The sequence below is a fragment of the Scophthalmus maximus genome, chromosome 20 (assembly GCF_022379125.1).
Source record: "Scophthalmus maximus strain ysfricsl-2021 chromosome 20, ASM2237912v1, whole genome shotgun sequence".
In the NCBI taxonomy this organism is placed as follows: Eukaryota; Metazoa; Chordata; class Actinopteri; order Pleuronectiformes; family Scophthalmidae; genus Scophthalmus; species Scophthalmus maximus.
Genome location: NC_061534.1, coordinates 8,628,180 through 8,645,130, shown reverse-complemented (window position 1 = coordinate 8,645,130; position 16,951 = coordinate 8,628,180). Strand labels below are relative to the sequence as shown.

At 43.4% G+C, this 16,951-nt stretch overlaps 1 protein-coding gene across 5 annotated transcripts; it reads left to right on the top strand.

Moving 5' to 3' along the window:
- Positions 1–3,564: 3,564 nt before the first annotated feature.
- On the top strand, positions 3,565–16,854 carry coro1cb (coronin, actin binding protein, 1Cb). Of its 5 annotated transcripts, none has more exons than XM_035608433.2 (11): positions 3,565–4,852; positions 10,202–10,401; positions 12,023–12,145; positions 12,850–12,979; positions 13,216–13,397; positions 13,520–13,639; positions 14,008–14,112; positions 14,194–14,339; positions 15,008–15,065; positions 15,199–15,441; positions 15,891–16,854. In XM_035608433.2, the coding sequence occupies exons 1-11, from the start codon at positions 3,862–3,864 to the stop codon at positions 16,008–16,010; spliced, it is 2,418 nt and encodes an 805-aa protein (XP_035464326.2). In that variant the 5' UTR covers positions 3,565–3,861; the 3' UTR covers positions 16,011–16,854. The 5 variants fall into 5 exon arrangements, with proteins under 5 accessions (XP_035464326.2, XP_047185653.1, XP_047185651.1 ...); XM_047329697.1 differs by lacking the exon at positions 3,565–4,852 and adding an exon at positions 6,324–6,477; XM_047329695.1 differs by lacking the exon at positions 3,565–4,852 and adding an exon at positions 6,484–6,752.
- The last annotated feature ends 97 nt before the right edge of the window (positions 16,855–16,951 follow it).

Sequence of the window (16,951 nt, the reverse complement as noted above, 5' to 3'; positions counted from 1 at the left end):
GCCTCTGTCCGCCGCTGGACTTGCTCTCTGAGTTCAATGGACAGGGCAGAGAGAGAGAGATCTTATTGAATTAGTCAAATGATGTCTGCCTGACATCATGGGGTAGGTGACGGTTGAAGGAGTCTGACACAACAGGCAGACAAGGGGCATCATTTTTAAACGTCAGCCTCGGTAAGTATATTCTATGCTACTGTTTCATTTTTGTATCAGTGTAACTTTACTGCTTACTAATTAACTTCTGAAACTGCAAACAGTTAAGCTTTTTGAATGGAAGTGTTAATAAGAATAGTCTGTTTTGATTGCCATGGAGAATGCTACAGTAACAACAGGTCAGAGGGAGAACTTCAATTTTAAAGGTCAGTAAAAAATACATATTTACTTTAATATAGGGTGTTAAAACCGCAATGTCTGTATTGTATAAGGTAACATTGTGTATATCTGCGGTTAACTTAATTGAACTATAAAGTACAAGCTACAGATATCGCTTATTACGAGTTGTGATGTTGCATGAATCCATCTAGCTACTTTAATGTGAGCACATTTATCTTTTTTATGACCCTTAGTCCTGCCTTGCAGAATGCGGTGAAAATTTTACTGTCAGACCAGATTATGTGTGTGAATATCATCCTGTTGAACTGACCATTTGAATTTGAGCTACATTATGTCATACACTTGCATGTTCTAAAGGCCTGGCAGTGTATTTGGTAAGAGAAAAACAAAGTTTGGACTAATTGAGCGGGCTAATAGTTCGTGCACTCTGAGTCACAAGTCTCTGATGAACCGCGTTTAGTATTGAAAGCATGAGATGAACGGTTGACGGCGAGAGAGGCAGAGGGAGAACGAGGGAGAGGGTTTCACAAGTCAGTGTCACAGATGCCTCCAATGCTGCTGTTGTAACACATCCATCCCAAAATAACACTTCAGATACACTAAAGCTTCAAGGCCACGTGTCTGTCGAGCACTGGGTTATATGCGAGCCACATCATAACAGAAAAACAGAGCAGGTGCCTAAGGCAGAGTCTGTGCCATGACAAGGCAAACACTACTCACGTTGAAATGCACATCACTATAATTCAGTCGGATTCTGCGGCAGGTAATGCAAAAATACTTTTACAAAGGTGCTCATGTGCTCTCAACACCTAGTGTTCACTTGTTATATAGTCAGATCAATATATGAATATGAATTTTTTGTTTGTATGTTTGTTTTTTTAATTTAAGTACTTGTACTTTTCATGTACAAGTAACCCTGGTTTTGAAGTATTGGTGTAGAGAAAAATTATCAATAGATAAGGGAACCAATAAACATCAAGGGAATGGTTTTATTTATGTGCTGTGGACAAGTATGTACTTGAACTTGACTGGCAAGTGTCACTCATGAGTGGCAGAGCACATGATTGAAGAGGTTCAGTCGCCTCTCCTTCATCGCTCACTTCTCAGCTCACAAAACCACAGGCTGTTAAGGAGAAAGGGTTCATATGGTTGAATTTAACATAAGCCTAATTCACGGGTTACATTCATTTAAACTTCAGAGCATGTTTCTGCACATGTGTACACATCCTGTACATTTAGTTGTTGGTTTGCAGCCTATAAATACAATACAAATGCCACGTCAAATGCCACGTCAAAGCCTGTTGAGCCGTTTTCCCTTTTGTAATAATCTCTCTTCCATCTCAACCATCCATCATGTCGGTGGTTAAACTCTCATCATGCTCGACACACACGAAAAAAATCTGTTCAGCAGTCAAAGCACTCGTGACTTGCTTCATGTATTCCAGGTGACCTTTCTATAGACTCCTGCCGTAACCAAAACAATCATAAACATTGAGATGGTTTGAAGGGGGGCACACGGGGGACACAAAGAAACCTTGTCTCCAAGCTGGTAATTGACTATGCATGATGTCTCACACTGTGCTGGCTCGAAAATGGGACATGTTTGTACAAAACGGGTTGTTAAACCCAAAATCATTTTAGCCAAGGCTTTGATGTAATTGAAGAATTTTTCATGTAATGTCCATAGATCTGGCAGCATTTAATAGGAAACATTCTCTCTGGGCATTTTATCTGACCTTGGCACCTGGCGGCTCACCTCTTATCTCACTTGTCTTGTTTCCTTTTTGGCCGGCTGACTCACAGGCAGCAGTCGGACCTTTAATTATAGCAACCACAGCATTCCTCTCTGACAGAATAGGGAGAGATAGACGGAGAGGCCATGGGAGGACAAGTGTTAGGAGAAGATAGAATAATATACAAAAATAGAGAAAGTTTCATGATAGCCAGAGATAGACAACAGTGTCTGTTGTGTGATTTCATTAGAATGGGGAGGCAAGCCATCCTCATTAAGCCCCTGTGACTTGCTTATAAATCTGCTGCTGTGTCTTGATACTTGTCTCTCTCTTTTGCCAAGGCAAAGACAGGACAACAACCATGGGCCAGAAGCTGGAGAAGCTGTCGGAAAAAGACGAAGAGTCACACGATAATTCCGAATGTTCTGTGCAAACTGGAGAGACAGAACAGTCGGAGGCAGGACAACGAGATGAGAGCAGGGATCAGGAGGATGGCGGCTCTGCGACCCCACAGAGTACTGGTGGGATTAATGGGATCAGTGTCACTGGGCATACCGGGGAGCACACAGTCACTTCTGCACGTACTGATTCCCAAACTGGGCAGCCAATCAGGCCTCTGTGTCGGCGGGAGCACCCTTTCAACACCAGGGGAAAGTGGGTGGGTGGAGACGGGGAGAGCTGGAGTGACACTCGAACTGTAGAGGAGTCAGAGACTGTACCGAGCCCTAAAGAGACCAGACAAACTTCAAACCAAAAGCAAGGCTCTGAGAGTAAGGCTGTGGCCTTAACCTGGACTACAGCTATGGAGGAGCAGGGGAATGGGAGGAAATCGGAAACTGGCTGCAGCAAGTCAGGTCCTGACACTCAAGCCAGGGGTCTAACAGCCACGTGCGATCCCACTAATGAGGAGGACTTGGTGCTTGAAAATTGCACGTCTTTTGATGGAGAAAATGATAACCTGGGCAACAGGAAGACAGAGAATCTTCAAGCAGCCATTAAAAGAAGAGCTGAGAAAGACACGTCTGCTACCTCCGGTGATGACAAACCTCCACAACCTTCCAGGAATACCCCTCAAGAAAAGTGGCATGAGCATAAAAGTAGAAGAACGTCCGACACAATTTTAGTGACAACTGACGGCGTTGAAGCACGTGCTAGGAGTTCACCCGCTGCCTGTGAGGAGAGCGAAATGCGTCAACGTTTGGCTGAAGTGACAGGCAGCAGGTGTCAGCTAAAAGGAGCCGGTAATGTCGGAGCTGCCCACACCGAGACAACTGGGAGAGGAAAAGCAGAGAGGGAGCAAAACATGAATGATCAGAGCAAGGGGCAAGTTTCCACACACCGGTCAACACAAAGCAACAGCAGTAGGAATTTGGAAAAAATGACTGATAAAGCAGGTTGTTTAATTAAACAGGAAGAGGTGGGCGGGGAGAATAAGGAGGGTCACAATTCAGAGTTCATTGCAGAAAAAACACAAGTTGGTCAATCCTATCAGAACAGGTTTCTTGATGCTGTCGCTAAGCGGGCCAAAGCAGCTGTTAGTTCATTTACTAAAAAAGAGGGTGGCCAAGCCTCCGGTAGAGCAGCAGACAAGCCCCTTAAATCTGAAATACCACAGCAAGACCATTCCTCATTTTCAAAGGAACAAAGCGATTTGATCCCGCCTGTTCCACTGCTGGGGAATGAAAGCTGTGATGGAAAGATACAGACAGCAAACTCAAAGAGGGAGAGGGACCATGTTTGCTTCTCTGCCATCGTCACCCCTCCACCTTTAACTAATCTGTTGTCTAAGAAAGACACAATGATGGTAACACAGCTCGATACCAGTATGCTCAATTCACAGACGGTGCCAGAAGCTACGCCCACCAAAGATGAGTCTATGCCAAAAGAAAAGCTCAAAGTCAGAGGTCCACCTCCACCTGTACCCAAAAAACCTAAAAATGCATTGATAAAGCTCAAAACTGCACAATTAATGTCAACTGATGTGCAAAGAAGAGTCAAAGATCACCAGCCCACTGAGGAGAGGGTCAAGAGGAGACACACTTTTCATTTTAACAAAGACTTTCCAAGCAGCAACCAACCAACTAATCAGGACATGTGCTTGCTGTGGGATGAAAGAGGCGCTTACATCTTGCCAACCAACATACGAAGGCTCTCCGTTGATGTTGGGCCATATGGTCAACATCTTTCAATCGGACACGTGGATGATAAGTATCGAGACATGATCGACTATGACTACTGTGTGCGCATGGCAAACCTGTGTCCAGATGAAGAGCTTCAAAACCTTGACATGTCGCAGAGAAGAATGTCCCTGGAGAGACGATCTAGATATAAAAGCTCACCTCCTCCTGTTGCGAAAAAGGCCCAAAATCCCTTTGCATCCACACAGACTCTACACATACCAGAGGTTGTGTCGGACATTGGAGTCCAAAGACCGAGACCTGCTTGTTCGGGGAAAAGACAGATCTACCCTGAGCCCCTGTCTGAGAGAGTCAACACTCAGGTCAGCAACGACAACCATGCTAACTATGGTTCCAGTAAAGATGTGACTGGTCACAGGGATGCGGGACATGGCAGCGAGGTTGGTTCTTTCAAGCCTGTGGCAGAACTTATCAAGGAAACAAATCAAATGCAGAGACATCAGGGTCGGGTCAAACCTGAAGGGGCCAAAGTTGAGGTTCGAGTGGCAGAGCAGGGTCCAAGTGTGAAGGTATCCGTAATGAAGAATGCCTTTGATGTCCCAAAGAGATCCAAGGAGAGACCGTCAGAAGTTCAACCACCGCCAAAGAAAGGTAAGCACTTAGGACTATCTGAGCTTGAACACGTAAATTCTGTCGTTTTTTTTCATGAGTCTGTGGTTTATCAAAGCATTTACAAGGTGCTTTCTAGACATGAACAGAAAGTGTCTGGATGCGGATCTCCGGAGCTCGCCTTTCACGTATGATGAACGCAGCAGGATCATTTCCGACTCAGCCCGTTCACCTCAAAATTTTTCCCACACTCAAACCACATGCAGCTCCGGGTGAACTATTGACTCTAATTCCCTGCTAGGTGTAAATGTGGGTATTAATGTGTTTATCTTCTCTAATAATCCCAGAGGCGGTCTTGGAAACTGTCCATGATGTCTTCGCACCTCCTGTCGATTCATACTGGGACAGGCTCCAAGACCCTTTCCCACAGAAACAAGCAGCTTAAGAAATAAACAGATAAATCCTCTTTCAACTACATCCCACGTTGATTTATTTACATTTAAACAAATATTATTATTCTTTTAAAGTAAGTATAGGTTAGATTAGTTTAGATTTGATTATATTCATCGATAATTACTCAGTAACTTATCACAACTACAATTTTATATTTTCAAAAATTCAGACCAATTTTCGTGCAAAAATCCAACTCAAGGTCATCTTACTAGTTTGTTCCAGTTTTTTAACCACATCTGAAAGTATTCTCAGATGTCATAGAGAGCTACCTGTTGACATGTGAGCTCAGGAGCTGATGTGATCCATCATCATTGGCACTTAAAATTAAGTATGAAAGTAAAAATATTTTTACCTTGATGAAGAATGGTGAAGAGATGGGGAAAAATGATAGTTGTTATTAACCTTGCAAACTTGAGTTTTGACCTGGTAGGCCAGTTTGAACTGGGAAGGCAGGTTCCAGTGCTAGATATATACTGTATATGAGCATAATAGAGGAGGGAAGGGGGAGAATGGACTCATCTGAAAAGAGTTCACTAAATTGTTTTGACATTAATCAAATAATAATTGACAAACAGGTTGGAGTCTTTAGCGTCTTATAATGATTTTTAATCATCACCATTACTTCTTCTCCTTTGTCATTGCCACTACACTCCCACTTCTTCTATTTTAGTTCCGTTTTTTTATTTTATCCTTTTACTTTAAGTAGTTATATCTCATTTTATCTTATCGAAATCTCTAGCCAGAACACAAACACTATGTGTGGAAAAGTGTTTAAAGGCAGCATAATTACTGAAAAGGCATACAGAGGGAAAGATTGTCAGTCGAGTCTCCTGAATGTTTGAGATGTGTGGCAGCATCACACACGATGAAGGGGTTTCTTCATTGTGCCTGGACTGGACAGGCTGGAGTGGGATGGAACAAGGGGGGAGGGGAGGGACGCTGACACAAAAGATGTAGCTGGCTATGAAATCCACCGTTTCTGTACAGCTGAGTAAAAAAAAATAACCAGCTAATTCAGTAAGTCTGCTTCAAGAAGGGACGCGAAGGTGACACGTGGAGGAACTCCAGTTTCCCTGCAGACCCATCCCCAACCACAGCCTTGGGCAAAATGAAATCGGACTTTTCGTTTTGCGCATGTGCCGCACAGTCGCTCGTCACAGAATCCTATTGAATTTTAATAACGATGAGAATAGACGATTGCTAGTCTTCCGCAGGTGAGGAGTGGACAGGAGATGCTCTGCTCGCCGACCGGCATCCCGAAATACCACCGCGTTTAAAACATTGCCTCCGGGGCCACACATTTGCAAGCAGTGAGGGGGAATAAGTGCAAAGGCGGCTATTTTTCTTCTTCTTCTTCTTCTTCTTCTTGTGTGGAGACAAGGGATACTAGAGCAACGTCCTGCAGGATAAGGGCGCGCCTAAACTACCAGATTCATGTGTTGTGATTGATTGCCCCCGTGCGAACGAAAATCTTGCATAGATTTAGGAGGTAAGAGACACCGAGAAGTATGTCGGAATTGTGCATTCCCCCCCCATGTGATCCGTCGCTCGCGGCCGTGCAGCGGCCGTGTAGCTCGCTGGATGGGTTTGAGAATGGGAGCAGCCAACAAAAAAAAAAAAAAAAACCCGTTGGGGTGGAAATATCTGCACCAGCGTCAGCTGGCTGTGGTCCACCGCAGCTAACGGCTAGCGAGGCTAAGCTAGGCGGCTATGTTAGCTTAACTGGACCGTGGATGAGAGGCACACGGGCGGGCTCGAGGAGGGGCATCGAACACGTCCCTGTGGTGGCACAGCTCCACGAGGGCACATGATAACAGGTGTTCATGAAAATGAAAGAAGACTTTCACTCGCCCCCCATCTCCCCCCTTGTTAGCGGTGACTCTCTCTCTCTCTCTCTCTCTCTCTCTCTCTCTGTGTCGGCGGCTGTTGAGATGGGACCAGCCCCGGCACAGCTGCCTTGCAGGCGGCTGGGGCAGCGCGGCGGAACACGGTCGACTGTTTCTCCCTCGCTCCCGTTAATATTATACATACGTCTTCATCATCAAAGCATTTTTATTATTATTAATTGAGTCAATTAAACCGTATGCCTTGTGGCGTTTTTTTTTAGTGAGAGTCACATCTGGGGCGTATTCACCAAAATGTACCCCCCCCCCCCCTTGTTTCGGTAACGTTTGCTAACGTAGCTAAGTTGTTCCGAACCCAACCGTTATGGACTCGGTTCTGAAAGTACAGCTTCGATAGTCTGTCAAACGTGTACATGTCCCCGCCGGGTCTCGTTAGCGCCTCGATAGTGTGATTCGCAGCCTCCCTCCTCTCGTTTGAACGGGGGAGGAGCGGGCGGACACACGGAGCTTCGTGGTGACGGCAGCAGCTAACGTTAGCCAGCGGCGACCATTGTTTAACGGCCACAGCGCGCGGCTGTCCGCACCTCCCGGTGATTGGCATCAGGCCGCGTTATCCGGCACGTGCGTTTAAAGCGGCTAACTGCCACGACGGTTAAATGTACGGTTGGGTGTTTGGCGGCGTTAGTCGCAATGTCCAGACGGTGTGAGAGTGAAATAACATACGAGGGGGGGCAGACTCCTGACCTCCCCCCCTGCAGGGATGCTGACTACGCTTTATTGATTTCTGATTCTTCTTGAATCATAACATCTTTGCATTAGTGTGCAACTGCCGTAACAACAGCCCGCCAAGTGAGTGCACATCTTTCATGCGGGCCTCAGTCCTGCTGGGTGATTGGCTGTGGAACATGATCAGCATGTTGTAAGTGTGTGTGTGTGTGTGGCATCAGCTAAAATCTGCTCATCTCTTCAGATGCATGTGTGAGAGAGGAGAGAGGAGCTTCTTTCTCTCGAGCGGAGTCTGTTCACACTGTGGCCGAGGGAACACGCTGTTCTGCTCACTGTAAAAGTGACTCACGTCCCGTGTTCTGTTCTGTTCGGTTCGGTTCTGTCCAGGCACTGTGGTCGGTGAGCATGGCTCCGCTGGTCGTTGTGTCTATGAATCGAGGCCTTTGTAAGAGGGAGTGTTTGATTCATTAAAAAAGTGTTGTGTGTCCACCAGCATGCCACTTAAAAACTGATCATTCCCTCTCATGGCTGGTGGCTCAGATTATCAAAGATGAAAGTGGAAAATATGTCAAGTTATGTTGGTGTGTGCCCATTATTTGCATGTGGGTGTTTGTTTTTTTTGTCAGACTTGTCATTTGGGATGAAAACACCATTTAGTTGTTTGACTGCCCACAACACACCCACTGTGACATCTTCAGATGTTTCTTCTTTAAGGCCAAATAACTTAAAAAGCACCTGCGAGGGTGTGTTAGTATATATTGGCTTTTATTGAATTCAGATTTAGTGCTGTAACATAATGCACGTTCTTAAAATCATTGCATTCACAAAAAAACAACAGAATACCTTGGCATATAGAAAATGTAAGTTAAAAAATGTAAGTTAAACAACAAAAAAGCATTTTAATTAAATATCAAAATACAGTTGCATGGGTATAATTGACATAATCTTAGTCAGAGCAACAAAGGTATTTTTTTCTAAGTGATAACTTTGAAATCAAAGATGCAAATTTTGTCCCAATTCTTTGCCAAAACTCTTTAAAATGCCTTCTGGGGCCCAGAAGCAAATCCATGTTTCTATATTGGATCCAGAAGGCTGTGACTCAGCTTTTCCATTTTTCATAATCTACGATTGAATATGAAGAGGCAGGTGGCTTGGTGTGATGACAGACCTGTGGGTAACTGGAGACGAATCCAGCAGCATCCTGTGTAACGGCACAGTATGTCGCTTCAGACTGGCAACTTAATTACCGTCCTGCGGGGCTATGTTTTCCACATAATTACACAGCAAAGCATGTCACAAAAACATTAAAACATCTCCACAATTCAAGGTGCGGAGACATTTCTGGCTTTTGGTGAATTTCTATTGTTTGGTTGTCATGTTGTGGCAGCATATTTCAAGAAGCCAACAGTGGAATCTGCCATGGGAACATTTGTGTGCACTTGCTGAATTACTTCTGCTGAAACAAGAAGAGAGCGAAGGAGCGCGGAGGCGATGGGGTCATTAAATGTGGATCAACATTTGAGAGCATTTATAGCAGCTATCAGACCATCTGTGGCATGCTCACTTATAAAAAAAAATACAATATAATATCACTGATGGAAAAACAGAAAAACCTGCGTACCCTCCTGTGTGCTAATCCATAAGCAAATATGGTGTGTTGTCCAAACTCAGCACAAACAACACTGCACTACTTCAGCAAAACATTTTTTCTTCCACAGTTTGTGAATAAGCTTCACCCAGTGAAATTTGCACCGTTATTGTTTCAACTTGAATTTTGTCCTGTTTTCTGTTCAAATCAATCTTTCCACCTAAATAACCAACATAAAAAACAACCCCGCTGAGACTGTACAGAGCTTGGCCCCTTGGTCAAACGGGCCAAAAAAGCAAAATGTTGTTGCTTGATTTCAATCACACATTAACACAGTAGAAGACCAAAATTCACTGAAACACACCTGGAGTCTGGATGAAGGTGTTTACAGAACTTTTTTTCCTCTCAGACACTGAGATAAGGAGGTAAACACAGCTGGGGGAGAGAGAAAAAACGTGTCTCATGTTTTCCAGTAGGTAGAGCTAATTTATTCCTCTGCACAGGAACAAACTGAGTCACAGCGAATAAATGTAATCTCACATCAGACAGACTGTGCTGGCAGCAAACCAAACTTACCCATCAAGGTTCCCTCGGCATGCTCAGTGGTGACAGAAGGATGCTCCTTTCCAGGTTTTATAACAGCCACTTAAGGCTTTTTTGTGTTTAAACATTTTTTTTTATTTTTTTTTTTTACAAACAAAGACATTTACGAGAACAGCTGTGGACAGAACGACCAGGAGCTCTGGCGTACTGTATTTACTCTTATCTCTCTCTCTGCAGATATGTTGCGGCGAGTTGTGCGACAGAGCAAGTTCCGTCATGTGTTCGGTCAGGCCGTGAGGAACGACCAGAGCTACGATGACATCCGCGTCTCCAGGGTCACATGGGACAGCTCCTTCTGCGCCGTCAACCCCAAGTTCGTTGCCATCATCATAGAGGCCAGCGGGGGAGGAGCCTTTCTCGTCCTCCCTCTACAAAAGGTCAGATGCTACGCTTCTTCCTCTAGTTGACACCAAGAGATGAGCATTTCCGAAGAAATGTGAGAACCACATTTGCAAAAAACATTGAATTTAGAAAGGATGGGGGGTTAATTAAGGTCCGAGTACAGGGTCCCTTTTATTTTATCTATGAGTTTGTTATAAAACACTCAACTCAGCTAACATAAATATGCGCTACTAACACGGTTTAAAGCACCGCTCTTCAAATGTGCTCCTCGAGGGCTGTTGTTGTTCATTAATGATTATTTGGTGTGCAACTCTGCATATAACCGGCCGTACTTAACACCAGAGATGTGTTATTAGTATAAAACTAAACAGTTACCATCTTGAGTTGTCTAGTGTCAAGAGAGTCTTAACACTGGGATTCTACCTTCCATCTCATTAACGTGAACACATTGTCAAATTACAATTTGTATATGATTTTAGCCACGTTAGCAACATGCTAACTCCATTGTTCTGGTCCTGACTGAAATATCTCACTTTGCAGTTATTGGATGGATTTGTTGTGGAATTTTTGTACAGACATTCATGTTATGCAGACAATGAATCCTAACAACTTTTTTGTTTTGCCCCACCGTGACATTAACAATATTATACCTGCGCATCCGTTGTATGGGCTTGGTGCTGTTGATACTGTACATGTGCTGTCTTGTTCCAACATTTGCACATCCTATACAGAGGGGTTTCATGGCTTTGTGTTTCTTCATTTTTACTTTACTTTACCAAGGTCAGAAATTCTCTAACCCTACACTTAGTGGCTGTGACGAGCCTGGCCCTTGAGGACCAGAGCTGGACACGGAGGCTGTAACGCACATCCAGAGGTTGTAGAACATGTGCTGAATCAATTCCACTGGCCTGGTCATCAGTGCACTGCTGCTGCTGTGACCCTGACCCGCTGTTCCCCGAGGCTAATATCTGTAGCAAACCACCACAGATAATCAATTTGTAAATCTGCCTGATAGTAAAGGCATCTGATGTGTGTGTCCATTTACAGTTCCCTCACTCAGCACATGATACTCACACAGGGGCCAGGGGGTTGCTCTGTCTTTATCTGAGGCCACTGCGTTAATTAATTTATATTCACTGTGTAATGGCCGAACTCTGCAGAAGCTGCTTTCAGTCAGGTGGAAATCACTTATGTCCATCCGCTGATGAGAATAGATCACAGCAGTAAACAAGTTGTTGACGGTGTGTTCACATGGAACTTATACTCACAAAATAAACTGATATCTTGTCCATAGTGAATTCAGTTATCAGGTTAAGTGCTGTTTGAATCTTCCCTGTTTTCTCTCATCACCACAACTGATTTGATTTTAAGGGAAATATTTGTGGACATGTGAGCTCCTCTGTTTGCTGGTTTTACATAACTAGATATGGTTTGATATAAGAGTAAATAAACTTTGAGTTAACGTCGGGATATAAAAGTGTAAAATTATTGTTTGAGCGCACAAAGATTGTTCTATAGACAAGAATGAAGTCAGCTGGTGATGGTCAGAGAAAAGTGATGAACAGTTTTGTGTCTAGATAGCACTTAACATTATTTCTTTACTTCAGGTCACAGCCTTTAAAACCCGTTGTAACTAAGTTGTTCTTTGTCTTGCAGACTGGCCGCATAGACAAGGTCTACCCGACAGTATGTGGTCACACGGGCCCAGTGTTGGACATCGACTGGTGTCCTCATAACGACCATGTCATCGCGAGCGGCTCGGAGGACTGCACCGTCATGGTAAGGTCGTGGTTAATCTCTACAGCATCACATGAGCTTTGAGTTTTTCAAGGTTTATTATATTAGCGTTATTGAACAATTTCACTTGTCAATGATTAATTAACCCCTGTACTTGAGATTTTAGATCTCGGACGTGATGTTCTGTATTAAGAATAATAAAAAAATCTGGTGCAGATCATAGATTTTCTTTTTGGGTTATTTTCTTTCATGAAAAACTTGATTCTAAATACTTTGTTGATTTTATAATGTTTCTAAATCAATTTTATTTTGTATCACTATATTTTGTGTCACATGATTTTTAAAAGATTCATCGAAATGTATTTACTAAGGGACGTAATTTACTTTATGAATAATAATAAAACATTAACAACAGAACATATAATATACTGTTTTAGTACCTTTTTGAAGCAATAATGTTTGATATTTGTTGACATCAATATATATTTGTCACTTCTGGAGTGTAAAATATTTTTTGCCGTAGATGATTTCCTGAATTTGGAAAATACTTTCATATTTTTGTGACCAGAGTTTTCCTGTCTACGTATAACACTGTTAAGCTTGTTGCTGCCTTCCATTATTTTACACATTTCTCCTTCTAGAAGGAATGACACAGGAAATTTCCTTCTGACATTTCCTGTGTCCTTACTGTTCTTTCCAACTGCCCAGTCATACACATTCATTTTTTTTTTTTTTTTCTGATTTAGGTCTGGCAGATCCCAGAGAACGGGCTGGAGACCCCCCTCTCAGAGCCTGTGGTCATGTTGGAGGGCCACTCTAAGAGGGTCGGCATCGTGTCCTGGCATCCCACCGCTCGCAACGTTCTCCTCAGTGCAGGTAACCTTTGACTGAACCCTCTGGTCCTGCCAATGCCCTCAAGCTAATGTAATACTGTCTGTTTGGGTCACTGGCCTGCCATTTGTCCACCGTGCACAGCTGAACTCCAAATCGGACCAGTTATCTCAGGGGTATGCCGCCTTCTGCCGTGTTGCTTTGTGTGACCTAAAGTGACGAAAATAAACTTGGACGCAGAGGTGTGTGCAGTCAGGCCTTGCTGTGTGTGTCCATTTTAGGGTGTGACAACCAGATCATCGTCTGGAATGTGGGCACAGGACAGGCCATGATCAATCTGGAGGACATGCACCCTGATGTTATCTTTAGTGTCAGCTGGAGCCGCAATGGCAACCTGCTCTGCACCGCCTGCAAGGACAAGAAGGTCCGCGTCATCGACCCCCGTAAACAAAAGATTGTGGCAGTAAGTGAAAATGCTGAATGGGGGGTTGATGCGTGATGAGTGGAATATTGTTTCCCAGGATCGCCTACCAAAGCCTAGAAACATGGCTGACCACTCTGACAGGTGTTTTTGTCTATTTTCAGGAGAAGGACAAAGCCCACGAGGGAGCTCGACCAATGAGAGCCATTTTTTTAGCAGACGGAAACATTTTCACCACCGGATTCAGCCGCATGAGCGAGCGCCAGCTAGCCCTGTGGAAAAGTGTATGTCGCTCAGCAGAATCTCTTTCGATCCTCAACACACTGATTCCCCACAGCAACACTTTTACAGATTTTAAAGTGAAAAGTTGAACTTTTATAGAGACATTGAATCAGAAATCAGTTTTAGTTTTGATTTTCAGACTGTTGTGGCTGATCATTGTATGTCAAAATGTTGCTCCTGTGAGATAAACATCCTCACTTGTCTGTAACATCTCAGCTCCAGCAGGGGGCAGTTCATATGAAGAAACAAGAGAATCAGACGAATCACCAATCACTTGATTTGAATTTATAATCATGGGCAGTAAATTATATATACTCTAGGTTCCTCCAAGCTGTACCATTACTTGAAATGCGGAATTTTGTGTCACCAGGACAACATGGATGAGCCGATATGTGTTCAAGAGATGGACACCAGTAACGGAGTTCTGCTGCCCTTCTATGACCCCGACACCAACGTGGTCTACCTGTGTGGAAAGGTGAGACGCCTCATGATGAAGATGTATCTGCTTTGATTCTAACAATGAGGTTCAAAGACTCACTATAAGCTCTGTCGTCAGGGTGACAGCAGCATTCGGTACTTTGAGATCACAGACGAGGCGCCGTTTGTTCACTACCTCAGCACCTTTTCCACCAAGGAGCCCCAGAGGGGCATGGGATACATGCCCAAACGAGGCCTGGACGTCAACAAGTGTGAAATCGCAAGGTAGCCCCGGCAAATTCTGTCTTTGTTCAGTTCGTGTGTGCTCCTGTGGATTAATATGATATTAATCTCTACGAGTAAAACATTTTTACAACAGCAGATAAGTTTAAAACAATTTATAGTCTTCCTACATGTCATATGTCCACGCAGCCAAAGGTAACTGCAAGGGGACAGTACTAGGACTCTTTTTCTTTTCTTTACTGATTTATCCACATATAAATTATTTGGTTTATGTGAAATGAATGTAGTGAAAAATATATATTGTGCTGTTTTAACCAACCGACAGGTCACAACCCAAAGATAATTAGTCTGGAATTATAGAAGTTTATGAAAAGCAGCAAATATTAAAAGCTGAATTTGGAGCATTTTTGATAGCAGATTATAAATTGTGTTGCAGATTAATTTTCTGATAATGGTCCAATTGATTAACTGCCTTATTGTTTCAGTTCTAGACATGACTATAGTTTATTGTCAACATAAAATGAACACGGATAGTTAAACTACATAAATCTGCTGATTAGATTTATTTCTACATATTTATTTTAATTTATGATGATGACAATAATCTGGCCTGGTAACATCTATGTTGTACAATGAAGTGCTAATGTATTCCTTTAAGATAACAAATTAAGTTTGAATTTATATACCTCTTCTTAATGTTGTCTTGGTAGGTTTTACAAATTACATGAGAGAAAATGTGAACCAATCATCATGACCGTCCCACGTAAGGTAAGTCCGTTTATATCAAGTCATAAATATGCCGTGTCATTTTCCTCCATCCAAACCCCTCCGCATTTTACACAGTCCCCTCCTGTCCTTCTGACATTTCCTGTGTCCTTCCCCGCTCTCTTCACCCGCCCAGTCGGACCTGTTCCAGGACGACCTGTACCCCGACACAGCCGGGCCCGACCCTGCCCTGGAGGCAGACGAGTGGTTCGCTGGCAAGAACGGTGGCCCCATCCTCATCTCGCTCAAAGACGGCTACGTCTCCGCAAAGAACCGCGATCTAAAAGTGGTCAAGACGAACACCCTGGAGACCAAGGCAGCCACAAAAGCAGAGAACACCCCGACTGTCCAGAAGCACGTTACCCCAAAGCCCTCAGTGGTGAGTGTGTTTTTGCTCAAAACTGTTTGTTATTACTACTAATAACTAGGTTATTCAAACAGATTATGATTAGTTTGGTAATATTTCAAAAAGGTTGCACACAGCTTCTTAATTTTTTTGCTGACATTTGGACTCTCCCATTCACAGTAATTATTATGGTTGGAACAATTCACAGAAGTTATGCATCAGCACATACTTTGGTATTTGGGTCACAATTCAGTGGAGCAGCAAAGGAAAATGTGAACAGCTCCAGGGCTTCATTGCAAATGAGGTCCCTGCTTATTTTAACAGGATTAATAACTAGATTGTTTTGAACATGATAAGGTAAATAGACACATATTACAAGACCTCCTGTAAGCGGTTCTGGAAATGTTAAGGCAGCCTCTTAAGTTTCAAACGAAGGGTGGAAAATACCTTTGTCAACGTAACCTTTTTCCATTTTTGACTAGAAAATGGAAGATAAACTGGAAGAGGTGCTCCGAGAGTTCAAGTCACTCAGGGACCGTGTCATCCTTCAAGACCGTCGAATCGCCAGACTGGAAGAGCAGGTTGCCAAGGTTGCCATGTAAGTCGCGGCCCCTTCCCGTTGTTTTGGAGAGAATCGAATGGACAGCGTCAGCCACGGCCAAATTCACAAGATTCGACTTCATGCAGCTTGGCGTCGTCCCCGTGACGAGTCCAAGCCTACATTCCAAAATGAACTTTTAATTTTCCCCATCAAGCCTCCGGTTTCACACTTTGCCCCGACACACGCTGAGAAAAGGAAAAACTCTTACAGCTCAAGTACACATCTGAAGAAAAGACATTTTGGTTGAAGGAGAAGTCTTAACATTTTTTTTGTTTTGTTTTGTTTTCAATTTGTGGTAAAACATTCTTATGTGAAGTTTGTACTTACTACTCAACAACTGTATGTAGCATCAGTATTTCCATTGTTCATTTTTTGTGTCGCCAAATATGACTCGTGTGCGGTTTCATGCACTGCTTTTACATCTATGTTCTCTCCTGTTGTACATTCCAGTCACAACCTGGTAGACTGAGTTAGTAAAGCTGGATTTTTTTATTTTAAACAATAGCTGTTGAACTTTTTTCCCTCCTGCCAGTTTGCTCATCGTTAACTATCAGATTTATGAATGTGGAAGAGTTCCTTCAAAACACATTTGGTTCCTGTTCTTGGGATTGAAAAAACATTGGGTTTTAAAAGGGAGGGGGGTGGGGGTGGGGGTTTGCATCTCTCTGGTGTATATGTTGTGCAAATGTAGTGGTGCCTCTTGTCACTGTTAAGGGTTGAACTAAAGTCGCCCTCTCCGGTGCATATTTGGTGTTGGGAAGGGACCACTCACCCAGCTTGTGTTTCACCGAACCCCTGACAAACAGTTCTGTGCACATAATAAAGATTTTACACATGGAAACCTCTATTCTACCTTCACTCTTTGGCTTCTATCAGCACGTTTCCCTGCACGTCAGTGAGAGTCTCGCATCACCTCAGTTTCTCTTCTGCCGTCAGCTAGTT